The following is a 20,268-nucleotide window of genomic DNA, read 5'->3' on the forward strand; positions in this document are numbered from 1 at the left end:
ATACCTTTCCAACCCCCCCACCGCCTCCCCTTTGGGGTACTGTCTACATGGGGTAGAAAAACATACTCCAATGGTAGACAAAGTCCTTCCATCTTTCTCACTCCCAGTAAGTGTTTCCTTCACTTTCGGTCGAAAAGGGGATGAGCCATCAAAAGGGGTGTTAATAAAGGAAGACTTAAAGGGTTTCGCAAAGGAACATAGGCACATCCAGGAATGTCTCCTAAGGGCAATTCCTGTGCCCACTGCTCTGCTCATTCCATCAGCTGTGTATGACACCAGACGCATGGAAGAGTTCACAATAGAATTAAAAGTAGAGAGCTGGGAAGTTACTTTGTCAGAAATCCCCTCAGCTACTGAACCCTGCAGGGTATCTTCTAGTTCCTTCAGGAGATCCCTTTGTAACCTAGTGAAATGTGTGAGATAGTTCAGCGATTGAATGACAAAAGCCTCTGAACTAAACATACACTTCCCATACTTGTCCATGATCCTGGACTCTATTAGGAGGATAAACAGATGCTGAAGTTTCTGATAGTTCCTTCTTGGTGGCCGCTGCCACCACCATAGCATCAACAGGCACTCCTTTAGTGAGAAAGGATTTGTCTTGGGGGCAAGTTATAAATTTATTAGGCCTCCTAGGAACAGGCTCCATGGTATTCGGGGACTCCCATGCCCTCCGACAGAGTAACTCAATCAACTCATTGAAGGGTGGAGACACCCAAGAGGTGGAGGGTTGAGATCCAAAAGCCTTCAGAAGAACTGACTCATCATCAGTAGGGTCAAGGGATTTCCAGACACCCCTCTGTTTAAGAATTTCTATGATATCTGCAAATGAGATATCCTCTGAGGGGGACCATGCGGACCCTTCTTACTCATCTAAGTCAGTTTCCAAAGTGATGTATTCCTGTGGGGAGTCCAGATGCTTCGGCTTGCAAAGTCTCTTCCTGGGAACCTCTTCAGTGGGAGCTTCTGGAGAGGTCTCGGAAGAGCATGGCTCTCCCAATGGGGCTTCCTGAGGCTTAGGATTTCTACACTTCAATGGAGCATGTGTTGTAGAGGTAGAAAATGGTGCTTTAAGGGAGGGAGCTGCTGGTACTGATGGAGTGGTTTTCGGCATAAACAATACCCTCCTCATGGCCCCTCGGCTCCAATGCGAGGAATCCCCTGGATCTGAGGATTCAAGGGACTCCCCTGGCACCAGGACAGAGGGCTCCAAGCCCAAGGTCAGAGCCCAGCTCATTCGAGCTGAGGCCCCAAGAGGATCAACTATCATCCCTAGACCTGACCAGCGAGCATCGGCTCCAAGATCCCACGGTCAGCACCAAAGATATCAGGGCAGTCAGGGCCGACAAACCTAAGGTAAGTGTCGGCCCTGTGGGCTCCACGATCATCAGTTCTGAGCTCTCCAGCTTTGAAACTTTGAGGCAGATCGGAGGAGGAACAGAAGATGGTGGGGGAACTTGTGTCAGCTCCAAAATCCCAGGGATCGGTGCTGATAAAATTTTTGCAAGCGCCGGTATCTGCAAAAGCCTCTTCACCACATGGTCCACATCCAAATCAGAAAAGTCTACTTGAGGCCTGAGAAAAATGTGTGGATGTAGCCACCGACTGTAAGATGGGGGATTTCGATGTAGGAGATACCGGCTCCAAAGTCAGGGGCTGGCTCCCAGTGACTCTTGGAAGGAGTATTTCAAAAGACCTCTACCCATGAGATTCCTCTTCCTCTCATGCAACACTCTAGTACTAAAAGAGTGGCATATAGAACAGCTTTCTTGTAGGTGCACCTCACCTAAACAATAGACACAGTCAGTATGTCCATCGGTGATGGACTTCTTTTGCCCACATCTTGGGCATTTTTTAAACACAGACTTGGGTTTTTCTTTCTTCTGATTGGACATCCTATGAGTAATCAACAGAAAAAAAACTTCTATGTTTATAAGAAAAAACACTCAGAAATATAAACGTCTCTATGCTATGAGTAGAATATATCAACACTAACTCTTAATAATGCAAGATGTCTAAGATAAAGTGAAAAATATCTAATTATCTAAATGGAGAATATATATGTATATCAACAGCACATGAACTCTTACTATCTAAATATCAAAATACTTGCCCTGTAAATAAAAGGGCTCTAACTCAGAACACACAACAATGAAGAACAAGAGATGGGGAGAGACTAAAGGCCTAAAAACAACAGTCCTGGGAGAGAGAACAGGGAAGATTTCGCTTTTGTGTCAAAATGCTGTGCCCATCCCAAGGGAAGCAGCTGTTTCCATTAGTAACAGGGTTGACCCCATTTTTTCTGTCAAAAAGAAACAGAAAACCAAGCATGTCTCTACTCCTCAAAAAATTTCTTCAGAAAAGAGTAGTTTACTTGATCTATGTTTGATACACTCCAACATCAATCATTTTCAACTGACTGCCTGAATAATAATGTCTTAATTCCTTTTAGGCACCTGTTTGCTGAGGATGTGCAGCAGGCACTAATGAAGGCAAGAAAACCTGGTACTAGAAAATCATATATATTAGCAAATGGAAAAGGTTTTCTAGTTGGTGCCAACAACATAACCAGCACCCACTCAAGGCTAGTCGTTTTCCAGTTTTACAATATTCGTGTGTTACTACCCTATATCCTTTCTTATTCCTCTGTTAATGTTCATTTATCAGCCATTTCAGCATGTCTGCCCATAGATCCTCATATTTAAGGAAGTCTTATGTCAAAATGTTCTTGAAAGGGGTTTTTGCATTACAGCCCCCAAGTAAACCAGTGGCCCCCTCCTTGGAATCTTAATTTTGTGTTAGAGAAGCTAACATTTGCTCCATTTGAACCAAATAATCTGGTTGACTTCAGGTTCTTAGCAGGAAAAGTTTTGCTGATTGCTCTGACCTCTGCTAGAAGAATATCTGAGTTGCAAGCTCTTATGGTGAGCCAACCTTACCTCATTTTCCTTAGGGATAGGATTTCCTTGACAGCTAATCTTTCTTTTATGCCTAAAGTGGTACCAAATTTTCTACCTCCCTATTTTCTTTACTGAATTCTAAAAATGAGGAGAGAAATGATACTCCATACCTTGAACATCCAGATACAGTTTAGATATTATCTTGACAGAGCTAAATTTCTCAGATCTTCAAACAAATTGTTTATTTCTTGCAAAGATAAGAAGAATGGATAACCTGTGTCAAAACAGACTATTTCCAAATGGTTGTCTAAGGCTATTACCTTTTGTTATACTCACCGTAATAAATCTATACCAGGCAGAGTCAAGGCCCCCTATACCATTTACTGCTATGGTAAAGTTCAACTTACACAATTGTAATGTCTGAGATTTAAATGTACTGTTTTAAACAACAGCAATAAAATGGTACAACTAATAAACTCAGAATGCTTAGTATTTTTAACCCACTCATTTGTTTTACTGTCAACACATTTGCTAAATTTTGTAAAAGGGATATTGTTAAATATTTTGGTTTGCACAATTTTTAACAGGAAATGTTATAGTAATTTGAATGTGCAGGAAAAGAAGACTTTGCATGATTTGGCAAATGATTTAATGATAAGAGTTATGATTGCAGACAAAGGTAGTTGTTGTTTGGCAGTGATGAATCATGAATGTTATAGAACAGCTATGAAGAAATGTATTATCCAGCAAAGGTCAATATAGGCAAATGACTCACAATTTTGCAATGGTTCAGTATAAAGTGTTAGATAGCTTATTATTAGGCCTGTTTGAGGAGGATATCTTGAAATGAGACAATCTGAAGTTTTCGACAGTGAAACAACCAAGATTACAGGTTATTATTGGGATTCCCAATACCCATAATACTTTAAGCAACCCTCTATTTAGCCCCATTGTAGCTGCCCAATACTCTCAGATGGAGCCCCTGGCAGCATACCTCTCAACTGTACAGATGTTTGCAGATTGTCCAGATTTCTGCCTCATATTTTTGATCTGTTTTCATAAAATTGCGGTTTTCTGGCAAATTAATGGCAAATCATTCAAGACTGAAGTTAGAAAATAATGACACACGTTTGAGTTACAGACTTCATAACCTTTAGAAAATTCATTTTAATGCAAAGCTTGTTATTCTATTAACTTTCTAAGTTCGTAAGAGCAATATTTAAAATTGTCCTTATTTTTGGGCCTTTGTCCCACTTTTTTATGGTTTTGTCCAGATTTCTTGCTCTAAGAGGTTGAGAGGTATGCCTAGCAGGTATGACTGAACATTTTTGCAGCCAATAATCCATGGCATTGAGCCTTTATAAAGGACTCATTTGATTCTGTGAATAGTATTAATTCATACAGAGAAGTATAAAATGTTTATTGAGTTCTACAGATGTAACTTCTCTGTACACAATTATACCTAGAAAAGAGGGGTTTGAATATATGAGACTGTTTCTGGATAAACAGGAAGACAAGTTGACAATGAATGTGGACCTTGTTTATACTTTACTGGAATAGATTCTACACAATATTTTTTTTGTATTTGGACAAGTAGTTATATATTTTGAAATGTTAAACCTACAACTGAGTTTATAACAAAAATACTCACTTTATGTAAATGATGAAATTTCTGTATTGAATTATGTCTTTCATTTTTGTAACAAGCCAATTGCAAATATCATGGAGCTTATCTGTAAATGTTTAATTAGCTGTATGAACTATGTCCTTTTGTAACATGTGAAATGTAACTAGAATTATTGTGGAGCTTTTCTCCCCGGGCCTCCACTGAAAATGGACTCTTCTTGGCCCAGTGGACTTCCCTGGTCATCAAACTTAAAAAAAAAAAAAATTACCAGCAAACTACTACAGTGGAGATGGGTGCCTTCATAGCTTCCACATACACCAACATTTTTATGATAGATTGGGAACAGGATAAGGATTGTGCTCTTGATCAATTAAAACATTGCAAGGCATATTTGTACTATACTGATGATGTCTTTATTTTATGGGATGCGTGAAGACAAGAGCTAAAACATTTTGTTTAGATTTTCCATGGCAGTCAGACTATTTGAGATTTGATAAGAAATTTAATATGCAAGAAGTTAATTATTTCAATTATTCCGTTTATAAGAATGTGCAAGGGCTTACTTATTAAGTTATACTGGAAAGAATTAAGGGGTAACAAATATTTAGAATTTAGTAAAATGCATTAATTGCATACAAAGAAGGGGATATTTAAAATAATTTTGTTCAGAGTGTCATGACTTACTAGTGAAGATAGCATTTTTGTGGATAAATGTGTGTAGAAATTATCTTTTTTTTTTCAGGAGAGGGGTTACCCTGATGATATTTTACAGGCCACTGTGAAGAATGTGTTGGCATATAGGGCAACCGACTATACACCTACTACTAATTCTCAGATTGTTGACCGCTATCTGAGGAAACAAAACAAAGAATTTCCTTCTTTGGATGTTCCAGTAAAATGCTTGAAAGATAGCAGGCACATTCAAAATATTATCATAAAGCACTGGAATATTTTGTAAGGGCAAGATGCTTTTAAGATAAACCTGTGTTCACTGATAAAAGATCTTCCAGGATTAACTCTATTTTTGAAAAAAGTTACCAGGAGCAAGTATTACACCATTAAACTGAATACAATACCTATTTATGTTTTGGATGCAGGCAGTGCATGTACATTTCCAACAACCCTGATGTAGAAAACATGTTTACAGCAAGCACAGTTGGTACAAATGGAAGATATTCTTGTGAACCATCTGTCATATGATACCATGCATAATGTCAAACTTGTAAAGCATTTTATATAGTTAGGACTGGTAGAAGACAAATGGATTGGAGTTTGGAACATCTCAGGGCTATAAAGAAGGCTGACATGAAAAATGCCTTAATAAAACACAGTCTGGGTTGCATAAATTTTAGGAGGTTTATGTTTTTTGTACGGGAAAAAATTAAGTTGATTTAAGGCGAGAAGGGGATGTTCTGGCTGTGTTAGATAGATACAAACTTATGTTTCAGTTTAAATTCAATTCCTTTTCCCCATCTGCTTTGAATAAAAATATTGACATTTCATGCTCTTTGAAATGAAATTAGATGCAGTATTGAACCACATGATCTGGGCCATGTGATGGTTATGATTTGTTATGATTCGTGTATAAAGATCTGGTTAAAATTTAAAATTTAAAATTATAGTCTGATGAAGTCTGTGAATACATTTTACGAGACAAAAGCACCTGCTGACAGATTTTAAAAACTTTGCAATTATTTATTTGATTAAACAGTGTGTTATTATTGACAAGTGAGTCATTTTTCATTTATTAGTGAATAAAAGGTCTGGTGGAGTCTAGTATTTTGGAGTAAACAATGTCCATAAATTGTTTGTTGTGATCTTGCTTATATATATCCACTCATTACCATACAAGGATATGAAATGTACCAATAGCAAAAGACCTTGGTCTGTTAATATGTTGCCTTGTGCAGCTAGACTTCAGAGATAGCCCATGCTTTCTTACCCTACAAGTACAAATACGACTCTGTCATTGTCCAGGTTGGAGTGAATGACTTGAGACATACCTCCCTGGACTACATGAAAAGAGACATGGAAGATCTCTCGGATCATGTGGCCCATGCAGGTATGACATCCTGCCTTCCCCAGAATGATACCACGGTATAAGGACAAAATGATTGACTTCAACATTTGGCTAAGCTTCTGGTGTCATTCAAAGAGGATCCAGTACCTGTCTGCCTGGGACGACATGATCAACAAACCATGATGCTTTGCCAGAGAAGGTCTGCACCTGTCACCTCTGGGATTCAGGTTACTGGCTAAAGCTCTTGCCACCCCTATAGTGCCTTTTTTAGGCAAGGTTCAAAGGACAAAACCACCACCATAACAGATACAAGCATGCAAAATCTGAAGGTAATGCTACTCAATGTTAGAAGTTTAAACCTCAAAATGCACTCTCTCGAGGCACTCCTAAAAATGGAGAACATCGATATCTGTGCAGTAACTGAGACCTGGTTCAAGGCTCCAGAGAGCACCCCTGCAATACCAGGCTACAACTCTTACCACACTTATCGGCCACCAAACCAAGACCAAAACACCAAAGGTGGAGGACTGTCCATATTCACCAAGGATATTCACACCTCCAGGCTAGTTGCCCAACACAATGCATCTGAAATTCTCCAGGTGCAACTAACACTAGGTAAGACTGCAATCCAAACTGTAGCTTGCTGCAGATCCCCCACCATGCCCCAAGATTCTCATTACACCTTTCTAAACATACTGGACAATATTAAGATACAACCAAACACCCTAATACTGGGTGATTTTAACTACCCTGCCATTAACTGGGAAAACTACTTGGGTACCAACACCTTTTCCCAACAGTTTTTGGAATTCATAAATTCCAACACCCTGGATCAACTAATCCATTGTCCCACCAGGGGCTCCACTATCCTAGACCTGGTCATTACCAACATGGGAGATAGATGCTCCACACCAATGGTAACCCCCTCATTGGTTAGGTCTGACCATAAGCAAATCACCCTTGACATCCACATCCCACCCCCACCCCCCAGTAAGCCAACCTCCATAAAAAATTTCTCCAAAGCCAACTTCATGCTACTTAAGTCAGAAGTGACAAATTTCATGACACCCATGCAGATGGGAGCTGAAAGTTCGACTGCTGAATCCTACACTAAGGCACTGTACGAACACATCCACTCGTGCATGAATCATGCCATCCCAAATAGAACCAAGATGCTCTCCTCCAAAAAAAGGAAGCCAACCTGATGGTCCCCTGCCATAAACAAACTATACAATAGAAGAAAAAAACTGTTGCAGAAAAGACAAAAATCCCAGGATGCAAAAAACTCCTTTACCAGCCTCAGTAAGAAGCTGATATCACTCATATAAACCTCCAAAGCTAGTTACGAAAATAAAATTGCCAAAAATTCCAAAGACAACCACAAGGCATTCTACAGTTATGTCAAGAATCTAAATGGCAATGCTCAGATATGCTCTGAGCTACAACAGAATGGCATTAAATATACTGATCCCAAGAATATTGCCAATATTCTGGCAGATCGATTTAGTGCAAACGTCACCCCCCTCTCACCCCCTAAAGGGCCCATCTCAATGCCAAAAGATTGCCAAGTTCCAGTAATCATGGCCACACAGGTAGAACCACACTCTCCAAAGCTAAGAATATAGCATCCATGGGACCAGGTGACATCCCAGGCGGCGTACTAGATGAACTACAAAATGAATTGGCAACTCACCTAAGTGTCATGTTTAATCATAGCCTCACCTCAGGCTTTGTACCCACTGAGTGGCGTGCAGCTACAGTTATCCCACTTCACAAGTGGGGATCCACCTTGGATCCTGGAAACTACCATCCCATCAGTCTGACGAGCCTGATCTGCAAAGCCATGGAACGCATTATCATGGAACTTATAAACAAAGACATTGTCAACCTTCAAACAGTGAACCCCACCCAGTTTGGGTTTGTGAAGGGCCAATCATGTCTCCTGAACCTGATTGACTTCTTCGAATCAATCTCCAGAGCTATGGACGAGCCTATATGGATCTCGCCAAGGCCTTCGACACCATCCCCCACTCTGGAATCATAGATAAACTTACTAAGCTGGACATAAATCCCTATGTCACTCGATGGGTTGCCAACTGGCTTACTGACAGAACCCAAACTGTAAAAGTAGCAGACTCCAAATCCAGCTCCAGACACGTGACAAGTGGATTACCTCAGGGTACAGTCATGGGACAGTTCTTGTTTGGTATCTACTTCTCTGACATACAGACCAACACTAAGGGACTCTGGCTAACAAAGTTTGCAGATGACTGCAAACTGGGAGCCATTATTGAATCCCCAAATGATGTGGATATTCTACAAAATGGCCTTACAGAAACAGATGCCTGGTGCCAGAGCCATGGGCTCAAGCTCAATGCCAAGAAATGTATAGTTATCCCCTTTGGGAAAAAAACATGTACCCATGAATTACCACATAGATGGCAGTATACTAAATACTGAAAGTGCGATGAGAGACTTAGGGGCACAGGTGGACAGTGGTCTCACCTTAGATAACCACATTGAAACAACAGTCAGGAAATCCTTCTATGTGGCACACCTCATCACTAAGGGCTTTTCATCCAGAAAAAAGGAGGTCATTGTCCCACTGTACTCATCCCTCATTAGACCCATTATAGAGTACAATGACCCATTTGTTATGTACCTCACAAGACATCTGCAACAGCTGGAAAGGCCACAGAAATACCTCACTAAAAGAATCATAGACCTAAAGCAGATGCCCTATACTGGCCATCTAAAACAACTCCAGCTATACTCTGTGGCATATCGTCTACTCAGAGGCGATCTCTGCTTAACATACAAGGTCATGTCAAACCCTGAGCTGTTGGACATGCTCCACTTAAAGTAATCCCAATCCGACAGAGCCACACGCTCCAGAGATCTAAACCTTGTCATCACAATGAACAAAACATGCTGAAGGGATAGGTTCCTGACCCAGAGACTCCCCATAATCTGGAATAGACTGCCATACATGTCAAGCAGAGCGCCTCTTTGGCACTTTTCAAAAGGAACCTTGACGATTGGATGGGAGATAGTATCAGTGTGCGGTCATGTGGAATGGCATCAGACCCTACAGCTTTCTCTTCTACCAGAACCAAAGGTGAGTGTGCTACGTTTTGAGCCACTGACACTTCCTTTCATTGTATACTGAGTGTACACTTTTACCAAATCCAGCTGCTCTGACTACAAGTCTTGAACCCCATACCTTCTCATTTGCCTTCTTTGGATCACGCTGTATTAATCTGATTTCTCTTTTGCTAAAGGCTGTCACATTTGCACACACTATGTTATGCATAGTCTTTTGAGTGTCCTTTACAGTGTTAGGATAATATTTGCATCCCTAGAGTCCCACTCTTTGTTAATACCCACGCGTCCTGCCTATCTTCAACAGTAACCTTTCATACTGCTCAACATGGTTAATTTTGGATGTCTTCTGGACTCCCCAAGTCCTTATTCTTCTCTATCTATCTCCCAGAACTCTCTATCTAGACAGTATTTTCTATTGATTACTGCAATAGTAACTGAATTCACTTCTTAGGGACATAGTGAACAAAAGTTTAATTTAAAAATGCTGAGGACAGAGCAGAGCACACCTCAAATAGGAAGTCAGATTACATCAGTGAATTGCTCACATATTCACAAATTTATGGACAATTTATATGACGCAGTCAGCCTCAGCGTTATGTGTTTGGTGGTGGAAGAAAACTAAATCAACATGAAAAAGGTAAATACATAGACATTCCTTAAAGTCAGTAATCAAAAACCAAAATTAAATCCTGGGCTGCGGACTGGTAAAGCATTAGTATTATATGGATACAAATTCACATCTTCACACCGTGGGTAAGTCAATCACAAAGGCAAATATATACATATACACATGTGCATGCAGAGAAAGACACAGAAGCTCCATCGCCACCCTCCATACCTCCATGTCCTTTTCTAATTCGTATTCCTCCAAGTTCTTGAAGGCATTTGAATACACTTCAAGCGCTTTGGCATGAAAAGCCATTTCAATCATGACAAAATCAGAGAAAATTTTCTGTGGAGTAAAACATTAAAATGGCAAATTAGTACAAATCATCTGTTCATTATCTTGTGCCTTTTCTAGTAACAAACCAAAATTCAGAACAAGCAGTTTCTAAAAAGTTATACTTATTTGTATCATGTTTCATTCATCAACACTTAATCAGTTTCAAAGTCCTACAAGCATGTATCCAAAGCTCTGTAAGGTACACAAGACTTCCTGTTTGCAACTACCTTGTCTGGATACTGTAACTGTAACCTATTTCTTTCCCCTGGAAAATGAGGGGAGCAGAGATTTATGAACTTTTTTTAAGTATCACAAAGGCATTTATCAAGTAAGCACATTTTATTGAAATAAGAAATAGGCACTTATTTTGTTCGATACAATGAAACATTATTCTGTAATTGTTCAGATTGTTGGCACAATGAAGATAATTTCTTCCAATTAGATGAGCGGAAAGCAAATTAATATAATTTATCCCAAGTTTTAGCAATGTCAGAATTAGTTAGATAGGTAGACAGGTAGGTAATAAGAGAATTAATGAATGAATGACTGAATGAACAGGCTTGTGAAAGAGATACTGAATCAGGAATCATGATCACTGCTGCAGTAGCATAAAACTAACCGGGGCATATCCTGCTAAAGAACGATGTCCAGGCAGTTCTCAAAAACTTTCAGGTACTTTTCTCATGCACCATATGCTTGTTGAAGTATGAGGACATGCTGGTATAAAACTGGTATAAAGTAGGATGTACAGCCGCCAAATTCAGAACTTTCTTGGTGTTGAAGAGTCTGCATACATGTCTTGTCTACATTGTGACTTTAGTTTCAGTGGTTGGGTTGTACATCATCTTCTGGGCAGATAAGTGCCCTTTAGGGGATCTACTTTTATTTTCATTCTAAAAGCTGGGTTAATTTTTTTCTCTTTCTGCCTTGCAGAAGAGGAAAACATACATGTGGTAGACAAATCCCATGCAAGGATTCCCACATGGCCTGTGTCTTCTGTCTGGGGAAATCACATGACATCTGCTTATGCAATATTGTGTCTCCTTTACCTCAAAGAACATTTTTATTCTGCTTAATAGTTTTGGTCTTGTTTTAGAAAACCAGTGTCTCAAAGCCTTCACTAGGACCTCCATAGCTATTGACCCTTTGTCATCAGATGACCCCTTCAGGCAAAGAAAAATAAGAAAATTGTTAAAGATGGTACTAAAGGGATACTTCCTTCATCCTTGCTTTCCTGGTTTGGAATGATAAATCTGGTGTGGCTGCCATGGAGCCCTCAGTGCATCAGTCCTGTCTTCCTAAACTCTCAAATGTTGATCTACAGGAGGCCACTATAGGTCAGAAGTCAGGCATGTTCACTAAGAAAAGCCATCATTTGTCAAGAAGGGACAACACCATTTTATTTTGCCTGAAAGGATAGATGGTATAAGACAGGAGATAGCAGGTCCCCTTGCAGAGGTCCAGACATCCAGTACAACTACATTTGACGCAGTCAAGTAAAATAAATCCTGAAAAAAACAAGTACCCTCCCACACACCAATTATTGTCAATGGATGACAAGAAAAATAGTACAATTTTGCCCAGTTTCATTTCACTGTGAGAGAAAAGGCCCCTCTTCTATTGAGGAAGCATTTCCTTGAGACTTAGAAGGGAAGGGTTAGATTATGCATATCAAGTCTTCTATCCATCTCATATGAGTCAGAATCTGAGGAAAATATTTCTTCTGATTCTCTTGTTGAGGCAATTTCATTTTCTGACACAGTTTCCAAAATGAAAGACATGTTTAAGTGGGAATGAAGAAAGATTTCAGAAACTTAATGCTGATTTCCCCTAAACCCTGACAATGTCACCTGTTCTTGGGGCTTTGAAAGATGCTTCCAGTTCTACATATTCTCCTGATATTCAAACCCCTGCAGCAGAGATGCCTGATAAGCTATATAAAGTGTCAGAGTCACACAAATACCTCTTTGGATATCTTCTGACAGATCCTGCTGACATTTCCACAGGTAAGGATGTTGTTTCTTAACCCTTGGTCCATTTCAATCATATCCACAGTGAGAAGGATAGCAAGGCATTCAATAGGTATGAGAAAGTCTATACTTGAAACATCTTATTTTATTGTATGGGATAATTTACAAAATTTGTTAAAAAAAATTTAATTTCAATAGCATGGTATTTTAGTTTAATTAATTGATCTGATTGTAGTGGATGTCTTTGTAAATACTTTAGTTGTTTTGTTGAATATTATAATAATACCTATTTTTAATTACTTGTATAAAATTGTTATGATATTTCTCTTATATGTTAAAACAATAAACCTGTTTTGAAAAAAAAAAAGAAAGTCTATACTTGTTCAACCCTGGTCTTCAGAGGTATAAATTGCCAAGCCCATGTTGCCAAACACCTCCTTGCTGTATTTTCAGACTTGCAAAAAAAGTAATTTCTAACTTGCCTGCATTGGATTTAAATTCTTCTCTGACATGCTTTTGACTGCCTCTCAGGTCACAAAGCATATCATAAAATGTTTCTGTGATACAGATGATGCACCTTTCATTCCTGCTGCCACAGGGTGTGCATTGCATAGACATGCCTGGCTTGTGTAATACAGTTTCCCTGAGGGTGTTAAATCCCAGATTCTCAGTGTCACCTTAGAGAACTATATCTTTTTATGTAGCTCTTCAGCTGAGGACTTAAAGAGCTTAGAAGAAACAGGAATGCTAATGCAAAGAGTAAACCAGCTTTTTCAGCAATCCCTAGGTATAGCAAACAAAGGGACCATAACAAAAGGGGTAATGGCCCTCAGTGGCCTTCCCAGTCATAAAGGAACACAAGATTATTACTGCCTAGTGATGCCTCCAACACCACAGTGATGTGGTACATAAATGAAATGGGAGGTACAAGGTCATAACCCCATGCAGAGTAGTCATGACTGCCAAGGAAGTGTTGTCTCAACACAGCCTTTCACTTTAAGCAATTTACATGCCCTCATTGAAGATTACTGTAGTAGATTCACTGAACAGATCCAGGCAGACCCTTATAAATGGAATATACACCAAGAGGACTTCTAGGAGATTGCTGACATATGAGGAACTCCCCAAGTATATAAGTATATCCATGTGCCTCCATTCAGTTAGAGAAGTTCTGTTCCAGGTCCCTTTACCTATAGGATTTAAAGACAAATATCTTCTCTTTCCCATAGATGAGAATGTTCCTCTATGTCTCCCTCCTTTCCCTTGATTACTGGAATTCTACTAAAGACCAAGTAGGACTATCCCAAGATTCTCCTGGTAACTCCCTTTTGAACCAGACAACATTGGTCTCCCTTCTTATGTTCTTGGCCGGTTATCAAAAACTACCTTATAGAGTGGACCTACTCACACAGGATAAGGCATCTCTCATCCACTCCAACACTGTTAACTTGCATCTGACTGGGTTGAGATTTTTGTAAAGGCACATCTTTTTAGAGGATGTGCAACAGGTATTAAAAGATGCTAGAAAACCTGCTACTACAAAAGCATATTTATCCAACTGCAACATATTTTCTAGTTAGTTCTGCAGCACAGACTAAGTCCCAACTCAGGCACAGTTTCTTTAGTACTGCATTACTAGTGTAAGCAGTCAAATCTGGCCATTGGATCCCCAACTTGTTTTCTTCTCAGGTCAAAATTTTTGGAAAGGGTTTTATATATGAGATAACACAGGAAACCAGTATCTCTATCATGGATCTTAACTGCATATTGGCAGCTTTACTGATTGCCCTGACTTTGGCTTTGTGTCTGTTTAGCTCCATACATAAAGTTACCATAACAGCAGATGTTGAAATAAATCACTGTTATAGTACTAAGACTCACTTTCCATCCCTCTCCCCACTCTCCTTCTTATTTTTGTCCTTGGCTACTCATAGCCAGCCTTAGGCATAGGCCAACTAGGCGGCCGCCTAGGGCGCTGCTGCAGCAGAGGCACTTTTCCAGTATTTATTTGGTGTAGGTAGATCAGGATGGGGGCACCAGATGGTGTGGTGGGGGCACCGTGGAGCCCTTTTGCCTAGGGCACCAGTTGACCTAAGGCCGCTCCGGCTACTTTCTCTTGACCAGGGTGGGACTCCCTTCCGCAATTTCTGGTAAGACATGAGTACAAATTTGGGTAAGTTAGGAGATGTCATAATTTCTGGTTACAGAATCCTTGGTTAGAGGTTAGAAAGCTCTGAATGTTGATGCCCATATGTTTTTTATTGCAGCACATCCTTGTGCTTCAACAGACATAGTGCATAAGTAAGGTGCCCAAAAGCTTTTGTATACTGACTAGATGTACAGTCCTTGACAGGATATGTCTTACATAGCTTTATGCTACTGCAGCAATGATTTATCCAGTTTATTATTACCCTTACTTAACTTGTCAGTGCATCTGTATAGTAGTCAGTATATTTAAGGGTGACTCTGCTCATCCTTACTTAACTTGTTGGTGCATGTGTGTAGCAATCAGTATATGTAAGGGTGACTCTGCTCAACCTTACTTAACTTGTTGGTGCATGTGTGTAGCAGTCAGTATATGTAAGGGTGACTCTGCTCACCCTTACTTAGCTTGGTGTATGTGTGTAGCAGTCAGTAGGTAAGGGTGAGTCTGCTCACCCTTACTTAACTTGTTGGTGCATGTGTGCAGCAGTCAGTATATGTAAGGTGAGTCTGCTCACCCTTACTTAACTTATTTATGCATTGTGAAATAGTCAGTATATTTCTAGTCAGTGGTCAATATGTGCTTGGTAGTGAAAGCAAGGACATCTACTCTTATGGTAAGATTGTACACAACTGGAGTCTGCTTGTCCTCCCCGCGGTCGAGTGACATTCAAAAGACATGCGTGAATGGGCGTGCCTTCGTTAAAGGTTGGGCATTGGGCTGGCACCTCGGCACCATAAAAATCTACTGCCAATCATTAGTGGACTGAAGGTCTACTGTGGTGACCCCTAACCAGGAAAAGCCGAAAGGAGAACAACAATAAAGTGGATTCATTATGTTCAATGATCATAGTAGTCCAAGAAATCTCAGAAGAGGTCACATCTTGCACCAATATCCAAGAAGTGACAGTTCAATGGACCATCTTACTGAACAATTTCACTGTTTGATTTTAAAACCCTGTTAGTTTATTCATTGTCTTAATAATAATAATAATAATAATAATAATAATAATAATAATAACCCTTACCACTGCCTTGCTCTATTTACAAACGGTTCTAGCACTCTATTATTCCTTGTCTGATAAATAATTACTAAACATTATTATTCCTAGTTACTTTATCATGCTTTCCAAAATATAACTGCAATGCCTTTAATGTGTAAGCATTTAAAATCCAAATTAAATTACTCCTATACAACCAAAAGCATACTGAATATGAATTTAATTTTTAACCTGTCTTCTTATATTATTTTCACCACTAAAATATATTGTGAAACATCTTTGAACTCTTTCCAATAATATTGACCATATTATAGCTAAAAAGCCATTTCCATACTCTAGTAGTGGTGGTCTGATAAAAGAATACTACCGATACATTTTTTTCTACTTTAAAAAACATATATTTTAGACCTGTCTTTATTATTTCATAACACTTCCTAACCTGTAGCCTAGCATATCCAGTAAAGGTCATGTCATTTGTTATTAAAAACTCTATAACAACAAACTTAGTACAAAGAGGAACTATCTCATTGCTTGGTCCATAATCTGCATTTTCCTTATGTACATGCAAGACACTTTATTTCTTAAAATTACATATCATATTTTTAATTGAAACCTGTGAACTAAACATCATTTTGTTACTTGAAGCTCATGTACACAGTTCATTTATATATTTTACAGTATTTGTTTGCATACCTCTCAACCTCTTAGCACAAGATATCTGGACAAAGCCTAAAAAATGGTGGTGGGGACAAAGGACCCAACAGGGACACATTTTAAACACTATTCCTATACACATAAAATTTGCTAGAATAACAGGATTTAGTCCTCAGTAATTTGCCAGAAAAAACACACATTTTATAAGGAACAGACAAAAAATATGAGGCAAAAATCTGGACATTGAGAGTTATCCCTGTTGGTCATTGGCTGATGTTGCTGTGCTTGATATTTACATAATTAGCAAAGTCTACGGCCCATCATTTGCTGTTAAGAAGCATAGTTGATATAAATGTATAGAAAAAGTATGGGCCCAAAACCAAATCCTGTGCCACAGATGACAAGTATTCATGTGGTTGTATGAAACTTAGTTTACCTCATACATATGAAAATTTCCTGTAACAAGCTTCTTAGCCATTTTAAGAGGTATGTATTCCATTAACTTTGTGGTAATGCCTTAATTATTTTGGAATATATCACAGAATCAAATGTCTTTGTCAGAACCATGTAACTGGTATTAGCAGGAATATCACAATTTGACAAGATTAATTCTGAAGTAAAGGATAAGAAATTAGGTTGTAGATGGTCTCCAACTAGAGAAGCCATGTTGAATATGTCAAAATATGTGCAAATACCCTGGTTTTGCATAAATGCTAACAATACTGTTTGGAATGTTTTACCAATGACACTAGCAAGTCTTATTTGCCTATAGCCCTGTAGATGTGTACAAATCCATTTTGCTTCCCTTTTATACCATCAATCCACATTTCCATTAAGATGGGACATAAACAGCAAGCAGTGTATCTTGAAACAAGTGGTGCATTACGACTAGTATCAACACGATAAGAAGTAGCCACTTAAGTTATCTGGCCCAGCTTTTTGATTATTTTAATACATCTGCCACTCCATTCTTCTCTACCACTGGGCATTTTCTCCATTATCTTTATCATTTAATTCAATACTATTTTGTTCAGTCCTTCTACTGCAATCATTTTATTTGGTTATATAACAATGTTGTGACTTCTATTGTCCCTATATTTCTTAATAAAATTGTAAAAGTTTTTTCTTTTTTTTTTAATAAAGTTTGCAAGTTTGTATTCTTACTTCCTTTTAGCAGATTGTATTGCTTAGTTTAATCTTGATGCACTTATTTTGTACGAAAGTTCATTTTGGGGGGATTTTGTTTTCTTTTCATATAGTACATCTTCTGTTTTTAATTCTTGCAAATTTTAATTCCACTATGGATATCTACTAGCCTTTTTTAACCTTAAATACTTTGGAAGTATGTAGTCAAATACAGCATCATTGATTTTATTGTAGAATATGCAGGAATGGTTCTTTATATTCCTTCTATTAAATGCTTTGCCCACTTCCAGTCCAATAATATTTTTATAGCAGCATAGTCTCCATTTTAATATTTCTTAAACATATTATTTTGTAATCTTTAACCTGGAACTATGACTCTAATTTTTACCAGATTGTGATCTGAGTTCTGTTGGTGGAAAAATCTTTGTAATAACTACTTTTATACTTGAAATAGTCAATATAATATCTAAAATAGAAAATTTAATCTTGTTGGTTCATGTATATGTGCTTATAAAAAACAGAAGCTTTACTTCATTTATCTAAGTTGACGCGTATGTATTTTAGTCGATATGTGGAACATTTATGTCTCCAGCCAGAATGGCAAGAGTATCCATACCACAACTCCAAGGTCCTTACATGACCTTAACTTATCTCATTAGACTCAAGAGATTGGCTTCCATAGAAGTCTATTATATCTTCTTTTCTAGAATATAAATATATTTTAAAAAAATACATTGACTGTACTGATATATATTTCTTTTCTCCCCTGTTCTTTGTTCCCTTCCTAAAATTGTAAAACTCCGTTTAGTCTTTGAGACAAAGGGAAACTCTACCATCACTATACCAAGTTTCTGTTATAATAGCTGCATCAAACTTATCTTCATTCAGTATCCATTCTGTGTCTTCCATCTTTTTATTCATACTTCTAACATTAAAAAATTAGATCTAAATCACTTGAGACTTCTGCAAAGGGTAATGAACTTTGTCTGTAAAATACCATCATTTATTCCACATTTCCTTAAACATATTGTTTTAAGAATATGTTTAAGAATATATTATTTTATTTCCTTTGTGGCTTAGATGTCATTTATCCCTTGTAAACTCTCTCTCTTCACTAAAAATATTCTCTCTTCACTAAACGTATTCCCATGAGGTCATAGTCTCCCTATACTCATCACTCATCAGACCAATGATTGAGTACAATGCCCCATTCGGAATGTATCTGACCCGACACTTGCAGCAGCTGGAGAGGCCACAAAAGTTCCTCACCAAAAGGATAAAGGGTCTCAAACATCTGTCCTATGCTGCCCGACTGAAAGAACTCCAGCTCTATTCAGTCGCCACCGCTGCTCAGAGGCTTACCTTTTGCCTAACATACAAGGCCATGTCAAACCCAGATTTGATGAATATGCTTCACCTCAAAAATCTAGATCCGTCAGAGCCACAAGGGCGGAGACTTAAACCTCGACACCTATTAATAGGACGTGCTGGAGGGATAGATTCATCACCCAAAGACTCCCTATGCTGTGGAATAAAATCCCGGTATATGTGAGGCAGAGCACCTCGCTGGCCTTGTTCAAGAGAAATCTTGACCAATGGATGGGAGATCGCAGATATACCCCAGGGATTACCTCAGTGTCACTGCTCAACAGAGGCACAGCAAAATAATGGGTATAGTTCCCCATACTAAAGGGGTGGTGTAAGCCACAAAACTATGGGCTAGGCTTGTAAATGCCCTCGGGCAGATAGCCTAGTATGAACCTATGAACCTATAAAATATAGGTAGGTTTTGTTTTTGTAACATACATTTTCTTATGCAACCGTTTGTCATACTAGCAGGTTTTTGTATGTTAGCGTCTAATTTAGGGGCAGGTGGTATTTCCTTCAGTGTTTGTTTTGTCCTTTGTCATTTCATATTCTTATTATAATATCAGTGTTACTTGGTAAATTATCTATTGTTGTTCTACCATTATATAATTTATTCCTTAAAATATGATTATATGATTTTTGTGCTAATGTTCTCTCAATTCTTTTTCTAATATTAGTCATTCTACATCCTTCCAGAGAAATAATGGTGGCATGTTCTTTTGCAGTCGTACATAAATAAGTTTTCATTCTCTTAGGCAAGGTACCAGCAACAACTTAAATTTGTTTTTTTTTAATTCTTTTTTCAGAAAGCACAGTCTCACATTCTTCATTTCTGTTTGTTTTTTCACACCTTCATTCTGATGTTCTCTGTGACTGTCATTATCTATTTTTATTTCTGATAAATTAGTTTTTTGGCCTCCTTATACTCTACATCTTTTCTTACTTTTATTGCTCTTTCCTTTATTTTATTTTAATCTTAACTACTGCTTTTCCTATTGGGGTCATATCCATACCCAAACTGTTTAGATTCAAGCCTGATTATCTAGTGAATTATGAAAAAAATCAACAGGTCGATAGTTAACATTTAATATATATTGCATTTATGTAAGCACCCTTTGTCCATCACATCATCCAATTTATGAAATGCTGTATATCTGTATATAGTGGGTTATTGCCTATTATAGAAATATAACTGCATTGCAATAGGATCTCAAGCAGGATGACTGAGCCAGGATCAAGGTAAATCCCCCCACAATGAAGAAAAGAAGTCTGGCTCAGGAAATACAGATATTGAATGCAAAAATATTAAAGCAATATGTAACACATGCAAGA

General features: G+C 38.3%; 1 protein-coding gene across 1 annotated transcript in view; it reads right to left on the minus strand.

Annotated features, from left to right (window-relative positions):
* The window catches only part of CIBAR2 (CBY1 interacting BAR domain containing 2), a 331,926-nt gene that overhangs the window by 84,267 nt on the left and 227,391 nt on the right, over positions 1–20,268 (minus strand). The window contains exon 7 of the mRNA XM_044081749.1: positions 10,491–10,604. Coding sequence (XP_043937684.1) covers positions 10,491–10,604 — 114 coding nt within the window. The remainder of the gene's footprint in view (positions 1–10,490; positions 10,605–20,268) is intronic.

Source organism: Protopterus annectens, chromosome 8.part1, assembly GCF_019279795.1.
Source record: "Protopterus annectens isolate FY-2018-M chromosome 8.part1, PAN1.0, whole genome shotgun sequence".
Taxonomy (NCBI): Eukaryota; Metazoa; Chordata; order Ceratodontiformes; family Protopteridae; genus Protopterus; species Protopterus annectens.